General features: G+C 40.7%; 1 protein-coding gene across 6 annotated transcripts in view; it reads right to left on the reverse strand.

Moving 5' to 3' along the window:
• UMAD1 (UBAP1-MVB12-associated (UMA) domain containing 1) overlaps nucleotides 1-19,590 on the reverse strand; it is an 85,630-nt gene extending 66,040 nt beyond the window's left edge. Inside the window, exons 1-2 of one of the 6 annotated variants that reach the window (XM_075143697.1) lie at nucleotides 19,536-19,590; nucleotides 11,506-11,621 (exon numbers count right to left, since the gene is read on the reverse strand). In XM_075143697.1, the coding sequence (XP_074999798.1) occupies nucleotides 11,506-11,587 (82 nt within the window). In that variant the 5' untranslated portion in view covers nucleotides 11,588-11,621; nucleotides 19,536-19,590. Of the gene's footprint in view, nucleotides 1-11,505; nucleotides 11,622-13,915; nucleotides 14,396-19,348; nucleotides 19,370-19,492 lie in introns of those variants that run through there. The other 5 variants (XM_075143695.1, XM_075143699.1, XM_075143698.1 and 2 more) reach the window with 5 other exon arrangements.
• Nucleotides 19,591-19,594: the final 4 nt, after the last annotated feature.

Raw genomic sequence — 19,594 nt, forward strand, 5'->3', positions numbered from 1 at the left:
TAACCTTCTTGGGTTTCTTTATACTACCTAATTAAAAATAAACAAGACAATGTATCTTTGGCAAAGTAATTTTTCTTCTTCCACTGAAAAAATGTACAAAGACATTTATTTGCCAGAGATAGGGAGGGGTGTGTGTAAAATCAGCTCAACATAACATTTCCTTCAGAGAAAATTAACGTTGATTAACATCTGTAGAAGTCTGAATGACTCCAACCAGACAGGCAGTGATTGCATGGGCTAATGACCAGGGCTCTCTTTGCAAAGAATGATCTTCTAACTATGCTGTAAATTGCTGAAAGAGGGACTTCAACCTGAATTTATCACTTGCCAGAATAGCAGCTTGCACTCCTGCAACACATTTTCCACTTCTTGTTTTTCAGTTAGCCCTAGCTGTAAATTCACCTTATATAGGAAAATCAGACTTGGGCTAAAAATATATTATCATATCTTGAACTATTTTCTTTGCATCAAAAAGCAAGAAGCTTTTAATTCTAAAAGAGATTTAATCACCAGTGTATTCTGGGAAACAAAGTTTACAATCAGCACTTGAAAATCTCTACTTTTACACTACATTTTGCTATTTTTACTCTGTTTTACAATGAGCAATCCGTATTTTCCTTTCTTATATTCCAACTGCAAATTGCTTTAAGAATGCTATATGGACCAATAGGCTAAGGCACTACTACTAGAGAGTAAACTACTATGTATGAGAGTAAAATTGTCAGAATCCAGGTGTCAAAAGCGATCACCCTACTCTAAGCAAAGGTTAAAGAATACTATGTCAACTATGTAAATACATCATTGCAACATAGTCATGTCCAAAAAATGCCTTCATCTTTTCTGAGGATAAATTTCTAGCAAAAAAAAAGGATTTTCTTACTTCAGCATATTCTACTTCCATCACTATTTGCAAGAGTTAAAATCAGTAGGATCAAACCTCTCAGGAGCAGTTTGGAGACCTGGGCATGTAGAAAGTGACTATTATACATCAAGTTAGAAGACAGTTAATATCAGAAACAGGAACACAACTCCAACCAATATTTTCTTAGAGGGCTGGCAGCAAACTGTCAGATGCATGTGTGACCTCAAAACAACCTTCTGCCAGATGCCTCTTTAACCACTTACAATTACATCAACTTCTAAAAAGACTGGTACATTTCACCATTTTCCTACTTTGGTTATGCAAATTAAGAAGATGTGCTTAAAAGACAGATTGCAAATGTTTGGTTCTGTGCATATTTGTCTGTCTTAAAGCCCCAAAATAAAGCTTTCTCACACAGCAGCACATACGTCTTTTTTCTCCCCAGAATTAAAACTGTCGTAGAAGTTAAACAAGAAGTCTTCATCTTCTTTCTTTTCTCCTCCCTTGAGTCGGTGTTCAAAACCAGGTAACTTTTTGAGATAGCTGTGAGTTAAGGGGCCAAGATAACATTCAGCCAAAGCAATCAGTAAATCACTTTTAATACTATTTACCATTTTTAAGTAAATAACTTTTTTTTCATAAAAAATATGTTATACATCTTATGTTGCAATCAACAGAAGCCAACACAATGATTCATATTATTCAGCTTCAAAAAAGGCCTGCATGCTAACATTTAAAGAAGGGCATTTCTGCAAATTTAAAAATAATCAAATTCATAGCATGGAAGCATGAACGTGTTTCAGGGGCTCAAGCCTTAGAAAGGAAAAAAAAAGAGAAATGTTACAGAATGAAAAGTAAGTAGGTCATGTATACTAAAGTGCTAAAAATACTAATATCTGATTTGTGGCTGAGAGAACTATTTTTAAAATCTAGAGATGTACAAGTAAATGAAGAATTGCACAGTTCTTTGTCAACAAAAACGTGCTTTGATGAGGCATTAAAAATAACGATTCCCTGTGCTGTACAGAACCCAAGAAAAAAAAATTTCCTTTAAGAAATATACCTCCTTATACAGCAAAACAATGAATTTCAGTTGTTCTGTAACCCAGTTCCTTTAATATGCATAAGAGATGCTGACTGAGTTCACTCAACCAAATCACTACTGGCTTTCAGAATACAATCAACACATGCTTTTCAACAGTATTAATATAGCATGAAGCTTGTGCTCCTAATTATTCATGTTTTTGCATTCTGTTTTTTCCCCCTGCTGTAAAATATGCAAATTTACTTCTTTGTGTTATTTAGGTCCCACATGGGCCTCAACAGATCTGTTTGGAAGGAATTACAAGCCAACATCTAGATACATGCTGTCAACATTTCAAGCTTCATTATTTTTATTAGATTGGAATGCCATTACAGATTTGATATTAGGCTTTAAAAAGCTTTTTATAAATCTGTTGAAAACCTACAGTCTAATAAAATGGTGTACTGATAATTACTACTACTCCACTTCGTGTGTGCATGCATGAAAGGGAGAGAGAAAAGCCCTACAACTCTTGAATACAAGAGAAATCCCCATCTAGTGGTACTATTGAAAAACGCAGTTTGTTTTTGTGCAAAATTAGTACCCAAGAGGATTAGTTTGACTTCATTACTGAATGAAGGGTAGCCATTACCTCCTTATGCAACTAAGGATCGGTAACAGGAGAGGACCGTTTCTTCTGAATTCCTCCTCCTCCCTTTTCAGTCAACTCTGACCGTAAAATTCAATGCCCAAATGAGCTACTAACAATTTTTAAGTATAAAACCCATAAAGCAGCACTTCAAGAAACAGGTCACTTAATACAGTAACTTCTTGGTGTGCATCAAAAGTGTTCACTTACAGTGGCACAGGGTGACACGTATAAAGTATTCTTTAGATAAAAATATTAAAAGATTTCCCCAAATCTCAGATTATTATAAAGTTAGTATTAAATATTTTTAAACTTAAACAACATAATGAAATAGTAGCTTGGTTATTTGAAAACTGCAAGGTTCAAAATAACTACACAAGCACTTACTGTTATATAAAAAATACGTAATATAAGCCCATTGATGCAGAAAGTGAAACGACATTAAGACACTGCTTTTTTCCAACTGGCACAAAGCCTTGTGCATTTCTTTAATCTAACAGTATATTTTAAAACACTGCAGCAGCCCAGCCTTCCTTACTAGCACCACTAAAAGCTCCTTAAATATTAATGAAAAACAATGTAGAGGTTCACAGAAATCTACTACACATTACTACTGACTCCTAGGATACAAACAGCAGCAGTAACGCTAAGATTTTACAAATCTCTTGGTGCATTTAATCTTTGACGTGTGCACACAGAGTGGAGAAACGAAAAAAATATTTGAATTGCAGTAATAAACTAGTATGGGGGTAGTCCTTTGATTTGGGAGGATCAGTATGTTAAACTTACCTTTCATAACAGACTCACTCCTGAAGATTTTAAAATTGCACATTCTCTCAGAAGCAAACATTAAAGGAGTTTCTCAAAATATATGTAGAGATCTGTATTACTAAGATCACTATGGAAACAATAAGGATCTTATTAGACCTTTTTACATGTTGGGTGACAGTGGGGCTGTCCCTTAATTCTAATATGCAATTTATCCAATTCTTCCTTCCACAATAAAAAGTACCCCAAAAACTATCTGCATGCAGAATAAATTCATGGCAAAACAGAAATGGGGAGTTAGAGGGGAACAAGTATATATAAAATTGGTCTTTAGAAAAACAGTCAAGATTTCCAGAACTAAAGACTGACTTGTGTTGATAATTTTACTTTTTTATATCTTCAGTACAGAAGACTTCCTGATTTGTTAAGGATGTTCTTTCACAATATAGCTGCTGTTAACAAAGGGAAACATTCAGTTGGCTGTAAATCATACTTTTCACAGTCTCACAGCTGAATGAGGATGCTCCTGCCTACAGATGAGGATGATCCTGTATGAAGGAATTGTAATACTGAATTAACTCAGTAATATATATACTGAATAATCAAAGGAAGGTTCAAGTACCTAATTTAAGATAAAGCCAAAGTTCGAATGCCTTGCAGAGATTAGCTTAAAATAGTAAGTCATACATGACCACCAAAATTTTGAGGTAAGAATATCTGCTGTCATCCATCATAATTTATCAAACTCATTGTATAATCTTTTTGCATCCCGTTATGTTCCTGACTTTGTCACAGCACACAGTAGTGATGAATTCTACACCACCTTGCTTCTCACAAAACAATTCCTGAACTTTCCACCTTTCATCTAATACCAGTTCTCTTCTACTTTCTTAGTAAGAAAGAAATATTTGCCTTATATTGTATTTCATCTCACAGGATGAAAAACAGTAGTTCCCACCTCCTTTTCTGTGAGGTTTTAGATGTTGGTGTAAGCCTACTTGTTCTGTAGAGCTCCTTCTCTTCAGACATCAGCATTGAAACAGAAGGTACACTGGCTAATTCGACAGATCCAAGACTCACTTAAATAAGAGATTTCAAAACACTTAATTTCTTACGTCTATGACTATGTTGTCTTGAGAGGCAACATAACAGGCAAAAATCATGCTTGCTCCAATAGTGAGAAGCGTAACAAATAGGTGTTAATCCAAAATTTGCTTACTAGTTCTAGAAGGCCTCCAAGGATCTAGGAAAGCACAATAGGGAAAAGGGGGGTTTACAGAGCAGGAGTATATCTTCATATACGACGAGCAGGATAAACCCCCCATAATTCAAGAGGATGAAGTTAATGACCTGCTACGCCACCTGGATGCTCACAAGTCTATGGGGCCGGATGGGATCCACCCGAGGGTACTGAGGGAGCTGGCGGAGGAGCTTGCCGAGCCGCTCTCCATCATTTACCAGCAGTCCTGGTTAACTGGGGAGGTCCCGGACGACTGGAGGCTCGCCAATGTGACGCTGATCTATAAGAAGGGCTGGAAGGAGGATCCGGGAAACTACAGGCCGGTCAGCCTGACCTCGGTGCCGGGGAAGATCATGGAGCGGTTGGTTTTGAGGGTGCTCACGAGCCATGTCCGGGACAACCAGGGGATCAGGCCCAGCCAGCATGGGTTCATGGAAGGCAGGTCCTGCTTGACCAACCTGATCTCCTTCTATGACCAGGTGACCCGCCTAGTGGATGAGGGAAAGGCAGTGGATGTGGTCTACTTGGACTTCAGTAAAGCCTTTGACACTGTCTCCCACAGCATTCTCCTAGAGAAGCTGGCGGCTCACGGCCTAGACAGGTGCACTCTTCGCTGGGTAAAAAACTGGCTGGACGGCCGAGCCCAGAGAGTTGTGGTGAACGGAGTTAAATCCAGTTGGCGGCTGGTCACAAGCGGTGTTCCCCAGGGCTCAGTACTGGGGCCGGTCCTGTTCAATATCTTTATCAACGATCTGGACGAGGGGATCGAGTGCTCCCTCAGTAAGTTTGCAGACGACACCAAGCTGGGCAGGAGTGTTGATCTGCTGAAGGGTAGGAAGGCTCTGCAGAGGGACCTGGACAGGCTGGGTCGATGGGCCGAGGCCAACTGTATGAGGTTCAACAAGGCCAAGTGCCAGGTCCTGCACTTCGGCCACAACAACCCCAGGCAATGCTACAGGCTTGGGGAAGAGTGGCTGGAAAGCTGCCCGGAGGAAAAGGACCTGGGGGTGCTGGTTGACAGCCGGCTGAACATGAGCTGGCAGTGTGCCCAGGTGGCCAAGGCCTGTATCAGAAATAGTGTGGCCAGCAGGAGTAGGGAGGTGATCGTGCCCCTGTACTCGGCACTGGTGAGGCCGCACCTCGAATCCTGTGTTCAGTTTTGGGCCCCTCACTACAAGAAGGACATGGAGGTGCTGGATCGTGTCCAGAGGAGGGCAACGAAGCTGGTGAAGGGCCTGGAGCACAAGTCTTATGAGGAGCGGCTGAGGGAACTGGGGTTGTTTAGTCTGGAGAAGAGGAGGCTGAGGGGAGCCCTCATCGTGCTCTACAACTACCTGAAAGGAGGTTGTAGCGAGGTGGGTGTTGGTCTCTTCTGCCAAGTAACTAGCGATAGGACAAGAGGAAATGGCCTCAAGTTGCGCCAAGGGAGGTTTAGATTGGACATTAGGAGAAATTTCTTTACTGAAAGAGTGGTCAGGCCTTGGAACAGGCTGCCCAGGGAAGTGGTGGAGTCACCATCCCTGGAGGTATTTAAAAGACGTGTAGATGAGGCCCTTAGGGACATGATTTAGTGGGCATGGTGTGTTGGGTTGACGGTTGGACTCGATGATCTTAGAGGTCTTTTCCAACCCGTATGATTCTATGATTCTATGATTATAAAATTCCTGCCAACCCTTCTCACCATGGCCACAGCCTCCCTGCATCTGTGACAGTCAGTCCAGTCTGACAAGAATCCCGTGCCCGTCCATTTTTCCTTGGGTACTTACTGTTGAAACTTTGAAAAACTCTACAGCAAAATTGCTGAATCTCAGAAAACAACTTCAGATGACAATTAAATGCTCCCTATAAGTCAATAACAATACTCCCTACCACCTGTTAGAGATCTACATCTGAGGCTGAGAGCAGAACTCTGAAATAATAGCCATTGGTCAGTACTGAAAATCCATGTTAAATTACATCTAAAAAACTGAAACAGGAAGCTGTCCTGAGGAAGAAACAGAAGTTAAATACGTTCACAAATCAGGTTTATCAGCACTAGCAACTGAGCTGCTTCTCCAAGCCATTTATTCCATTCCAATTTACAACATAAAAAGATCCCTGAGAGAAAACAAAACAAAACCCAACAACTCTTAAATCCATGAAACAGATTGATCTTTAAAACAGAAGTTAAAAGTAAACAAAGCAGACTTGAACTCAGGTATGGTCAAAGGCTCAGATCAAGAGCTCCTCAAAGAACCGTGCTGCCTCCAGACACTAGTGAAAGACAACACAACCATCCTGGCTGTTCGGTCCCGAGAGCACCACCGGCCTCAGCAGCCCCTTCCCCACCCTGGGGGTTTGGCTGTCCATGCCCACGGCCAGCACTGACACAGTGCAGCCTGAGCATACCCATCAGGGTCCAGGCAAAGAGCTGTGGGAGAAGCCTCATCTCAGGTTCTTGGTCCTTGCACAAGCCACCCTGCAGGGATGCCTGCACCTGCCTGTGCACCTTGATGACCCCAACCCTCTGACCTGATTTCCTCGCCCGGCCTCAGATCTGCCCTGTCCCTGCGGACTTGTCTGGCAATTGCTGGACTCTTGGCTGACCCTGGTCACTATTACCAGCCCTCCTCTGTTGTCCTCGCTTGGGTAGCGCGGGACCGCACCCCTCGTCGGTGAGGTCTCTGCCCAAGCCCCTGCCCTCTTGGCACCCTTGCTCAGCTGCAGGCTCACCTGCCTGGTAGAGCCACCAGCACTTGCTGCTCCCTCACACCGGCTTACTTCAAATTTTTCTGGAAAAGTAACCAAGACCCTGCACATCAGCATCTTAAACTAAACTTGACAACAAAATTAACATTTAACAATATTTTTTGAAGAGCACATACAGAACAATATTCTGTGATAAGTGATTTTTTTTTTTAACGATAAGGGTGATGAGACACTGGAACAGGCCACCCAGAGAAGTTGTGTTCAAAGTCAGGTTGGACAGGGCTTTGAACAACATGATATAATGAAAGATGTCCCTGCCCACGGCAGGCAGGTTGGGCTAGATGATCTTTAAAGGTCCCTTCCAACCCAAATCATTCTATGATTCTATGATATTGCAGTTGTCTTCAAACAAAAAACACGCGCCACCCACTCCAGTGGAACCATCAGCACCATGTGGATATTTGCAGAGTTTCTGACCTTCTTGCCAAACACACACGGGAAGCAGCATTGCTATCTCAGTTTTTCAATTCCTGTTCTTAGATTTAGAGATTAGGACTACCAGTCGCATGCATCTTTGAGATCTGATGGGAGATTTTTAGCTGTGTACCAAACCAAAATGCTAGCACTAACCTGTCGTCTTCTCTGTGTCTAGCAACAGTCAGAATGGATGGTAGACTGGAATTTATTTTATATTACAAAAGCCACGAAACATGAGAGATTCCTTAAGAACTACTACTCTTCCAGGATCCCCAAGCTATCTGAAAACTTACTTGCTTTCTGAATTCTGGCATTCAGAATGTCAACTTTAAAAACAATTTGTGATGATCAGGCAAACCCCTGAAACATTTTTCATATTTCTGCAATTGATTCGCTCATCAAAATGAATTGCATGTGTAGTGTGTGTTTCATATGCCTCTTTTCCCTTTTTAGAATAATAGTTCTGCTTGTTACAGAACAAGCACCACTTTTACAGCTTCATGAACAGATGAGATGACCAGTACCCGGAAAATAAGTGAACTGGTAGTTAGACATAAAAATGCTTTAGTCCCTGGTAGAAAATTACATTTTATATTTATTTTGTAGAGAGTGAATTACGAATTCTTTTTTCTTGACTCCCACACATGCAGTATTTGCCCCAAAAGCTAAAATAGAGAATTTCTTTCAGCTACTATGCTGCAAAGTTGTTTTTGTTGCTTCCGGTGTTTTTATGAGTCATCTTTCTAGTCAAAGAATAGGTATTCAGCTATTGAAATTCCAAATGCATTGATATTCTACAAGCAAAGGTAGATTTAAAATATAGCAATATATTTTAAATATATTAATATAATATATTAATTAAATATAGCAAATTATTTTAAATATTTTAAATATAGCAGGACTTGGAGGAGTTATGAAAAAAAATAGAAAACAGAAAAAAAATTATCCTCAAGATTTGACAGGGTGATAGTTCTGGTGGATCTTTCTCAATAAAATGTTGAACCTTTTTCCCTCTTTTTCAAATCAGATGATACAGAAAGAAATTAAAATACTTAAATATTGTTAGGAAAATCACAATTATCTACATTTAATTGTGATGCTCATTACTCTCACTACATTACTGAATAGATTTCTTTCATACTTTAATGGACATGGCATTTGATTCTTTCTTGATAAGTCTCATTCAGACTTCCAGTAAGACTCCTGGCTGCCCTTATCATTGGTGCATGGTGTGAACAATCTTGCAAGGGATTTGTGACAGACAAGCTCTCCTGACCACAACAGTGGAATTCAGGAGCGTCCCCTGAGGATGTATTTCTCCTCTTGTTTCTCCAGGAAAGAAAAGCAAAGCACTTCCTCCCATGTCCACAGCATATCAGCAAACTAGGCTTTTTGTTCTTATATGCTTTGAATGAAAGACTGGGTTTAGGAACCAACTTAAAACATAAGAAATTAAATTCTCACTCCCTTCAAGAGCGTTCACTGCCTACAGCATTCACACTAATGATCCTATAATCCTACTGAGATTTGTTAAAGACATTTAGTGCTGGTATTCTACAATATTTTACACCTAAGTTTAAAAAAGCTTCAGAACTGCCCATCTGAGTAATAAAAGAGTAATTAGCAGAATAGCTAGATGTTTAGTTTGGGTCTTTTATTGGACTGCCACTATTCCTAGACAAACAAAACTTCTGGATAAGCATCTCCTTAAGTGCTGACCTATAATTCTGCAACTACATCCATCTAGCAAGACACTGATATGCTCCACTACAAGGCTGACAGCAATTCTTTTGCCCACTTAAAGTTAGTTAAGATGAAATTACAGTCCATTTTGTTGCAGTTTGCTAAATTAACTTCTGAGTAAAAAATAATAAATATAAATAAAATAAGAGAATATTCAAGCAAAATTCATATTTCTTAAGTTTATATTTAACAGATTAATTTAATATGAATTTATATGAACAAAGTTTAAATAGTCACTGACAGCATTTCAGGAAAAAGGAATGAAGCTAAATTGAATGCAGAATCAGGACCAGCAATTGTGGGACGATTGGGTGCAGATCTCTCTGACTATTACAGAATTTGAAACTCTAAATGGTCTCCAGACTTTTTTGGGACGACGATGTGTCTCCTTTGACCGTTCCACAATGCAAGTGCTGGAGTGATTTGATGTAGCCATCAAATCCCGTGCAGATGAACAAAATCTACTGGAAAGCAACCATTAAACATGACAACACAAAGTCACAGATGTGAAACCAGATTTGTTTTAATGAAGAACTATTACAAAGAATGTAAGTAAAAACTTATCTATTGGAACTCTTTCTGAGTTCATATTGTTAGATTTTGATAATCTAGAGGCTTTCGTAACTTGAAAATGCTCAAGAAGTAACAAATAGAGAAACACTGTAAGATTCCTAATAAGAACAAGTCAGTAAATCAGAGCAGCAGAAGCTGAATATTGGTGGTGACAGATTTACACTGAGGAAACCACAAATTTTCAAAAGAGGAAAAAGAAAAGGATCAATTACAACATGACAGCAATAAATTCTTTATCTTCTGCATGCTTGAGCCATCCTACAAGACTGTGAAAGACCTTGATTAAAGCTGCAAATCTAGCCAGTTCACAGGTGAGTACACTCCACATTAGTTTTTGAATAACAAAAAGACTTCGAAAACCCTAAACTGCTTAAGTTTCATCAAACTAAGCAAGAGTCAGATTCTTAGACAGAACATCTACAATCACCGTGTCACTAGAAATACACAGTTGCTTCTTGGCTTCTAGTATAAAAAGGCTTTGGGGGAAACACTAAAAAGAAGGAATCTGAAAAAAAAACAGTCCTCGAACAACTGCAGTAAGATATTCTCTTCCCACAACTCTAATCATAAAGCTAGAAGCCTCAACTTTGAGTTTTTTTGTTTTGTAAGGACATAACTTCTCCTTGCTCACAATATGAGAGGAAAACAAGAAACTACATTTTCAATGCTCTTAAATAAGAGTTCATACCTATGTGTGCTGGTTTTGGCTGGGGTAGAGTTAATTTTCTTCATAGTAGCTAGTATGGGGCTATGTTTTGAATTTGTGCTGAAAACAGTGTTGATAATTCAGGGATGTTTTAGTTATTGCTCAGCAGGGCTTAAACAGAGTCAAGGACTTTTCTGCTTCTCACACCACCCCACCAGCAAGCAGGCTGGGGGTGCACAAGAAGTTGGGAGGGGACACCACTGGGACAGCTGACCTCAATTGACCAAAGGGATATTCCATACCATATGATGTCATGCTCAGCATATAAAGCTGGGGGAAGAAGAAGAAAGGGGGGGGACATTCGGAGTGATGGTGGTTTGTCTTCCCAAGTAACTATTACGTGTGATGGAGCCCTGCTTTCCTGGAGATGGCTGAACACCTGCCTGTGGATGGGGAGTAGTGAATGAATTCCTTGTTTTGCGTTGCTTGTATGCACGGCTTTTGCTTTCCCTATTAAACTGTTTTTATCTCAACCCATGAGTTTTCTCACTTTTACTCTTCTGATTCTCTCCCCCATCCCAACAGGGGGGAGTGAGTGAGTGGCTGCGTGGGGCTTAGTTGCTGGCTGGGGTTAAACCACGACACTATGTAAATAAAAATTCACCTATTTAGTCCAAATGATGAGACTAGGAATATGAACTCCTTCAAGAAAAGTAAGAATTCTGAAAAATTTTTATCATGGATTCTCTTAACATTTCACTTGGTCTAAGCACCTCAAAGAAATTTTTACATTTCAAAGATGGTAAGAATCACTTTATACAGAAGCACCACTTACCCACAATAACAAATCCATCTGCTTCTCTCTCTGGCACTGCAACCTTCTTTGAATCTTGACTTTTTCGGAAGAAGCTGAACATAGCCTCTTTTTTTTTTTTTCTTCTAAGTCGTTACCTAAAATGAAGACAAAACATGTTAAATAAATATAAGATAACAGAATTTACCATAAGAAGTTTAAACCATGCCAAAGGCCACACACATGATATTACAGCTTAATCTTTATTACCAGATTTGAAATATCAGGCATTTGTATGTCAGACACATTACCTTGTAGATGTAGCAATTGACTTCAATAGGCAAAAAGACAGTGAAGAGGCTTTTCTATAGTTACGAATGGAGTGGAACCATTAAAAAAAAAAACTTCAACCTTTCTAAAGGAAAGTGAAAGAAGAACACTCCCTTCAGCATTTATCCAGCACGTTTCCATATTTTTCTGCTACTTCCAATTGTTGTTACACAAACTTTCTCATCAGAGTTAGTTCTAAAGCATCTAAACTTTGAAGCCCAAAACAAGATCCTATAGAAAATGCAGCGTCATAATGCAGGAATACTTGAATGAAGCAAATTGCACTACAGATTTTCAGTCTTAAGTGTCTGTGCATCAACTAAAAAGACCAACCCACCCACCCCTACAATATAGCATAGTATCTATTTCCATTTTTAAAGTTTGCAATCTTATAGACAGCTTAACACTTGCGTATATTTGATTAACAGTTACCACTGATTCTCTTAAAAGAAACTGCAACAAAATCATATGTTGCAAATTTTTCATAACAACAATTAAAAGAATCTCCCAAAGCAGCTAAGAACTCTGAGTTCACAACAGCTAGAACAAGTCAAGGAAACCAGTGGGATAAAAACATTAATTGCAGAAGATTATGCTGTCTCAGAATCTCTTCTCTCTCAAAACTGGAAGATTACATAGAAGCAATTCTGAATAGCTTAAAAAGGACAAATTCATATTAAAAACCCCATGAGCATTAGCCAAAAGATAGGCAGTTGGGCCAGCTTTTACAAAATTAAGTCCTATGAACCACCCCATGGATACATCATGAAGCATTCTTCTAAGCAAATTCTCTAATTATTCTGAACTTTAAGATGTAGATTCAAGGAAGTTTCTCTTCTACCAAGAAAAGTTATAAGAAAAGCTTTATAAGGAAGCGTCACTCTTGTGAAGAAAAAACAACAGAACTATATAAAGCATGTATTCACATTTTCAGCTTATTGAGAGGACTACCAACATACCACCACCTACTTTTTATTTTCTACCTAACTGGCACCACTGAATGCAGCAACTGAGAGTCTCCCCAGCCTCCTCCCGCAACAGCAGCTGCGTCAGTAGCGCTGGGACAATGAGAAAAGGAAAGAGGCACTACAGCAGCAGTCACCTCTTGAAGGGCTGAACTCAGATCACTGGACATTGCTGACCTATGGAGCAGCCTGTGGTCTGGCTGAAACACGCTGTGTGCCAAACACAGAGAGGAAGGTTTAAAGAAAGGTACATGAAGCTCTTCGCTACTATAATACCAATATAAAATTGGGAAAAGTGGAATAATGTAATTTCAAGTCTGAAGTAGAGTTTCAGGAGCAGAATCCTGATTTATTTTGCAGACACCAACATTTAAAGGAGAAGGGACTGACAAACCGATAGCAACGTCTAATATACACCTCCAGCAGAAGGAGTCCAGTCTGAAGAAAAGAGGTGTACAGTGTCAAGTTTCGATAACATTCTTTCACACTAAATTTAACAAAGCAGAATCTTTAGAAGGTGGGAAAGAGAGAAGAGCGCTACCATGCAGTGTTTGGATTTAAAAAAAATAAAAGAAAGAGAGATAAAAATCCTGGATTAATTATTTGCCGGAATTCCTCACTTCCTACCCAAATATTCATGGTAGCACAAGCAAGACTTTTTTTGCCCTAGCCAGTGACCTGTAGCAATTAACTGCACCATCAGCACTGACTATTCACCAGATATAAACTGCCTCACACTCTGCTGTTACAAGTGATAGCAAACACTTTCATACTCTAGATCACAGAAAGTCCTATATGAAGTGTAAGCACTGGCTTTCAGGAACAGTATATAAATAGAACATGGCAAAAGCAGCAATGATTCAAACTGTGGCCTGATACCTGAGACTTAAAGACTGAATACCCTGCAGGCTGGCCAGCTTGCTTATGCTGACGCAGTGCAATTTCTAGCAACCGAATAAACTACACTGATGTACACAACAACAGAACAAACCATCCAATCCCAGGTATGCAGTAATTTAAAAAAATGTTACTTATCTGCACTTTATTCCTTTTTGCTTGTTTTCCTACCTTACCACCTTACCACGTGAAATACCGATATTTCCAGTTCCGTGGAGATTACACAGTAGAAACTCCTAATTATCTCATTTATTCCTTACCTTCCCCCACACCCAGGCTCAACACATGGCGCCAGCAGCATACTCCTTTTTCAGCCCTCGGGGAATAAGTCTTCTCCTGCTACCAATTAGAGTTGTCAGTCCCATAGCTTAACTGGTAAAAACCTGTGCTGTAATGCTCAGGAGTCAGGTTTCTGCTCCGATGATGTATGAAGGAGAGGCAGTTGTGGAACAGTTTAAAATGCAATTTTACCTTCATCCTAAGTGTGCAACAACAAGAAGCAAAATCAACTTGATGTGTAAAATCTTACAGATAGCTTTGGTAAAGGCTCAGATTCCACTCAGCCACTTCAGGTGCCAGAGCTGCAGTTGCTCCAATCACATTTTTTTCTCTTTGAGGTCTGCAGTACTGTACAGTTTTCAGCTCTATCACACAGTGTTCCCCTTCCCTTCTTTCTTGCACAAAGAAAAGCATCTTAATCAGTATATATACGTGGCACAAAAGAGTTATATAGGAAACCATGCAGTTGTTGTCTTTTAAATCCTGCATATTTAACATACCTAAACTTCACTGTTTAAAGGACAACAAATATTTCAATTCAGAGTAAAATAACAATCAGTACAATTTGATTTAGCCTACTTAACGTTACAAGCACTTTCACATACTAGATTTTTTTCCTTTCATTGACAGAAGGCAGCCTGAGTATCCCAATTTTTTCTAAAACCCACAAAATTCATCTTATCTGCAAACGGGGGGGTTGATCTTTACTTTGTAGTTTTCGGTTTCTGAATTCAACTTAATTCCATTGCCAGCAGTATTTCTCAAACAGAAAACAAAACAAAACAAAACAAAAACACACATCTTTTTTCTTGAAGCAGAAAAACAAGCAAAGCTAACAAAAGTACCCCCTAAGTTCAGGCCTCAAGTTCTTACGCTGTTAAAACCACTGGTCCAGAGGTAAGAAAACAGCGTTGTATTTTGTGATTGTGAATGTTGGGGAGGTGGTAAGGAATCCACATATTAAAAACACTAACGTGCTTAGTAAGGCTGTTTCCTTCTCTGGGTGTTCACCACTTAGAAACAAAACTTGTTTGTTTCTAGATCTGCGTAACTGATGTGGAGGAAGGAGCTCGCCAACTACTACTTGCAGTATTTCAGTACCTTTGCTGAACACAATATTAAGTTTGAACTAAATAACAAAGAACGACTAACAAAATAGAAGGGGGTACAGAAACAAAAAGTAGAGCTGTATACAGTATGGTATAGGTAAAGAAAAAGCTATAGACGGGCATTGCTGGAACATTTGTGATATTTGCTCTCTTAAGAATTTTATCAACTGTGGTACTTCAAAAGTAAACATAAATCTCTCCAGCAACAGGAAATGCAACCACTAAATTTCTTGAATTACATGTTAAAAACAGAACAAAGCCCCTGTCCAACAAAGAAACACAAAGCTGAATGGAAACACTCATGCTCTTGAAGATAAGAACGCAGTTTAAGCTCTTGCAGAATCAGGCTGGAGTTTTACTACTTGTAGATAAGATGAGGTTTCAGTTAACGAAAGCTGAGAACAACCAGTTTCCGCCCAAGTTTCATTTCAGAGTAAAAATTAAATTTGAAGTTGTGGACCTGGATGCATGGTCACACTAAGAGAAGAAAGCACATAGTTGTGGGGTTTTTTTTAAAAGCTGTCAGCACAAAATCACAGAAAATACACCCACCATTCAGAGATAGTACCACGTTCCTGCAGTAATTTCTCCTATATAGCACAGCACTTTTCCCTTCCAGATGGGATTAATTTTATTTCTATAGGAGACCTGAAATTGAATTCACTGCCTAAAGATAAAAATCTCCCTTGGTAGGAATAGGCAATTCCCTTCTCCTCATGTTTCCCCCTCACCAAAAAGTGAACACAATTTTTTCTTTCTCCAGTCTCAATCGCTGATAGTTAAGAATAACGCTTTTGGCACTGCTTCAGTCATTAGCAAGTAATAAACTGTGAACTACAGCAATTCTGTGAGGCTGCAAAAAATATTTTGTCTTTCTGTGAGGCTCTGAGAACGTATGTGGGATTGGACAAAGATGAGTTGCAGAGCTGCACAAAGGGGTTAATTTATTCTTCCTGCATTTTGTCAGTCTCTTTTGACATGAAGTATGGGTGACCTTTGAGACAAACCAATATGTTAAATCCAATAAAATTTTCTAAACAATAAAGATCCTAGCATATCTAGCATTACTTTTCAGCTTTTTCCTGCATGTTCACAAGTGCCAGGAAGAGAAAGGGAATTTAATATTAAAAACACCAAAGATGTAGACTAAGATAAAGAAAGGATACCCAGGAATACAGCAAAGTAGAATTGCAGTGGCACTGCCAGTAATTACATAAATGATGAAATGAGGGCAGAACAAGATACAAAACTGACCTTAAAGAAAGAACCAGAATAATTTCACATCTACCAGTTTAAACTATATAATCTATGGCAGGAGAAAACAGAGAGCATCAGGGCAATTCTCTCTTCTATATTAGCATCCTCTGTGATTCACCAATAAAGTAGCAATCAGAAAAAGAGCAAGATGTTTACAGCCCTGGACAGCCCTGCTTATGACATGAGAACAACCAATTTAAGAGTCAAGAACATGCATGTTGAAAAGATTTCTCTGTGACACCAAAAGAACAGATTAAAAGCTTTTGGCCTAGTGTAAGTTACTATGTGAAGAAGAAAAAATAATACGACATATCATTTCTTTTATCTGGCATTAACATTAGTCATATTCCTTCAGTTTGTGCTTCTTCAAAACAGAAGAAAGGAAAGTAAGTGTCAAGAGAAACACAAATACAAAAAAAAGATATACATATAACAAAACACTAACAAAGGCTTCTTTACTTACATAAAATGTGAATATTTATTTGTAAAATTTTCATAAAATTTAAGGGAAGCAGAAATACCAAGAACTATGCAACCCAAATTACCATAATATAAAAACACTCTAAGATGCTGAATCATAAAAAATCAAACACAATCAAGTCAAACAATAAAAGCATAGGTGACAAAGGCAAAGCCAGGAGTGAAATAACAGTACTCAAACCGATGTCAACTTTCAAAACCCTGAAGAAGACAGAAAATGCTAAAATAGAAAGCTAGGTGTTTATTAGATACAATACTCAATAGGTTGAAACCTACTTCTTTCCCTGCAAACAGTTCTCTTCTGACTGCAAGCCTTCAACAGCTGCTAAGCATGATACAGACACATATTTGTATTCTGCAACTGTTTTTCTAACAGCTGACCCTTCAAACATGGCAGACAAATAGCTCTAGAAGAGCAACTTCGCAGCAGCCTGCTGCATCTTGCTCCAACTGTTACATTTATGAGATCTCTCCTTTGAAATCTCTGAAGATATGCTAAGGAGATGAGGATATTCTCTTGCAAATAAACTACTGGAAAGATGAATGGCATAGTGACACTGAGGACATGACAACCAGCTACACCCCATCAAAGATAAAACCCCACAGCATTGCCTTTCCCGGCCACATGCTGGTTCTGCACAGCTTCTGGTGGTAGCTTGCTTCCTTGGCAAGCTGGTTCAGCTTGCCAAGCCATCACACCACTAACTCAGCCAACAACAAAAACCACTTTGTGCTGGTTAGCAAGCTGAACTAACCCGCGGCTGGTTAGAAGAGACAGCCAGCACATAGGTGGTGTTGGGATCGCTCTTTTAAGCTGGAGCAGAGTTAGCTTTTCTCAAGTATTTCCTAAAACACTGGTCCTGGAAACGGAAATCACAGAACCACAGAATGGCTGAGGTTGGAAGGGACCTCCGGAAGTCATCTTGTCCAACCCCTGCTTAAGCAGGGCCACTTAGACCTGGTTGCCCAGGGCCATGTCCAGACAGCTTTTGAGTATCTCCAAGGATGGAGACTCCACAACCTCCCTGGGCAACCTGTGCCAGTGCTAGGTCACTCTCACAGCGAAAAAAGTGTTCCCTGATGTTCAGTGGGAACGTCCTGTGTTTCAGTTTGTGCCCATTGTCTCTGGTCCTGTCACTGGGCACCACTGAAAAGAGCCTGGCTCTGTCCTCTTTGCACCCTCCTTTCAGGTATTTATATGTATTAATAAGATCCCCCTGAGTCTTCTCTTCTCTAGGCTAAACAGTCCCAGCTCTCTCAGCCTTTCCTCATACGTAAGACGCTCTAGTCCCTTAATCATTGCTGTGGCCCTTCGCTGGACTCTCTCCTGTCTGTCCACATCTCTCTTGTACCCAGAACCTGGACCCAGCGTTCCAGGTGTGGCCTCACTAGTGCTGAGTAGAGCGGAAGGATCACCTCTCTTGACCCACTGGCAACACTACGTCTAATGCAGCCCAGGATATCATTAGCCACCTTTGCTGCAACACCAATTGGGAGGAACCTCTTCACGCAAGGGACAGTCAGGGAAAACACACGGAAAAAGGCAAGACGCTTGGTGAGAGTGCCATGTCCAGATGCTAGCTCTGCCTTATGTCCATCAGTCACCACAACCCTGGGGATCGAGCGTAAGCCCTTTAATGGTGAAATGAAATGAAATGAAATTACATTAACAGAATAGAACAGAACCGAATAGTTCAGTTGAAGGGGACCTACAATGATTATCTAATCCAACTGCCTGACCATTTCAGGGCTGACCAAAAGTTAAAGCATATTAAGGGCATTGTCCAAATGCCTCTTAAACACTGACAGGCTTGGGTCATCGACCACCTCTCTAGGAAGCCTGTTCCAGTGTTTGACCACCCTCTTTGTAAAGAAATGCTTCCTAATGTCCAGTCTAAACCTCCCCTGGCACAGCTTTGAACCATTCCCACGTGTCCTGTCACTGGATACCAGGGAGAAGAAATCAGCACCTCCCTCTCCACTTCCCCTCCTCAGGAAGCTGTAGAGAGCAATGAGGTTGTCCCTCAGCCTCCTTTCCTCCAAACTAGACAAGCCCAGAGTCGTTGGCCGCTCCTCACGGGACATGCCTTCCCACCCTTTCACCAGCTTTGTTGCCCTCCTCTGGATATAACTGCAGTGCACAGAACCGCACACAGTACTTGAGGTGAGGCCGCACCAACACTGAACACCTCTTTTGGCCGGCTGGTTACACCGTGTTTGATGCACCCCAGGATGCGGTTTGCCCTCTTGGCTGCCACTGCTGACTCACATGGAGCCTGCGCTCGACCAGCACCCCCAGAGCCCTTTCTGCAGGGCGGCTCTCCAGCCACTCCTCTCCCAATTTATACTTGTGTCTGTGGAAATGCGCGGACACGCAACACGCAACGTTTTGAATGTCAACTCCAGCCTGTAAAACAAGCCAGCGTTAACAGACCGGTGATGGGAGTGCTAGGCTTGGGCAGCGGTGACCTGAGGGGAGCCAATATCTAAAGGGAGAGGGAAGACGGCCCTTAGGGGAGGGAAAATATGGGGTAATTTAAGAGAAAAGGATTAAATTACAAAATATACATCGGATAGGGCTGGAAGGGGCCGGCCGGGCCGCGTTGGGGAGGCCGGCGGGGGGCTGAGCCCCGGGGAAGCCGGGTCCGGCTTCCCCAGGGCTCAGCCCCCCGCCGGCCTCCCCGCCGCGGCGACACCCGCGCCCGCTGTCACCCACCGGCCCGGCCACCCGCCCGCTGCCGCCGCCGCCGCTCACCAACCGCCGCCTCCGTTTCCGGATCGCGTCAGGCGAAAAGGAAGTCCCGCCCCGACGCT

This window comes from Calonectris borealis, chromosome 2 (genome assembly GCF_964195595.1).
Source record: "Calonectris borealis chromosome 2, bCalBor7.hap1.2, whole genome shotgun sequence".
Classification (NCBI taxonomy): domain Eukaryota; kingdom Metazoa; phylum Chordata; class Aves; order Procellariiformes; family Procellariidae; genus Calonectris; species Calonectris borealis.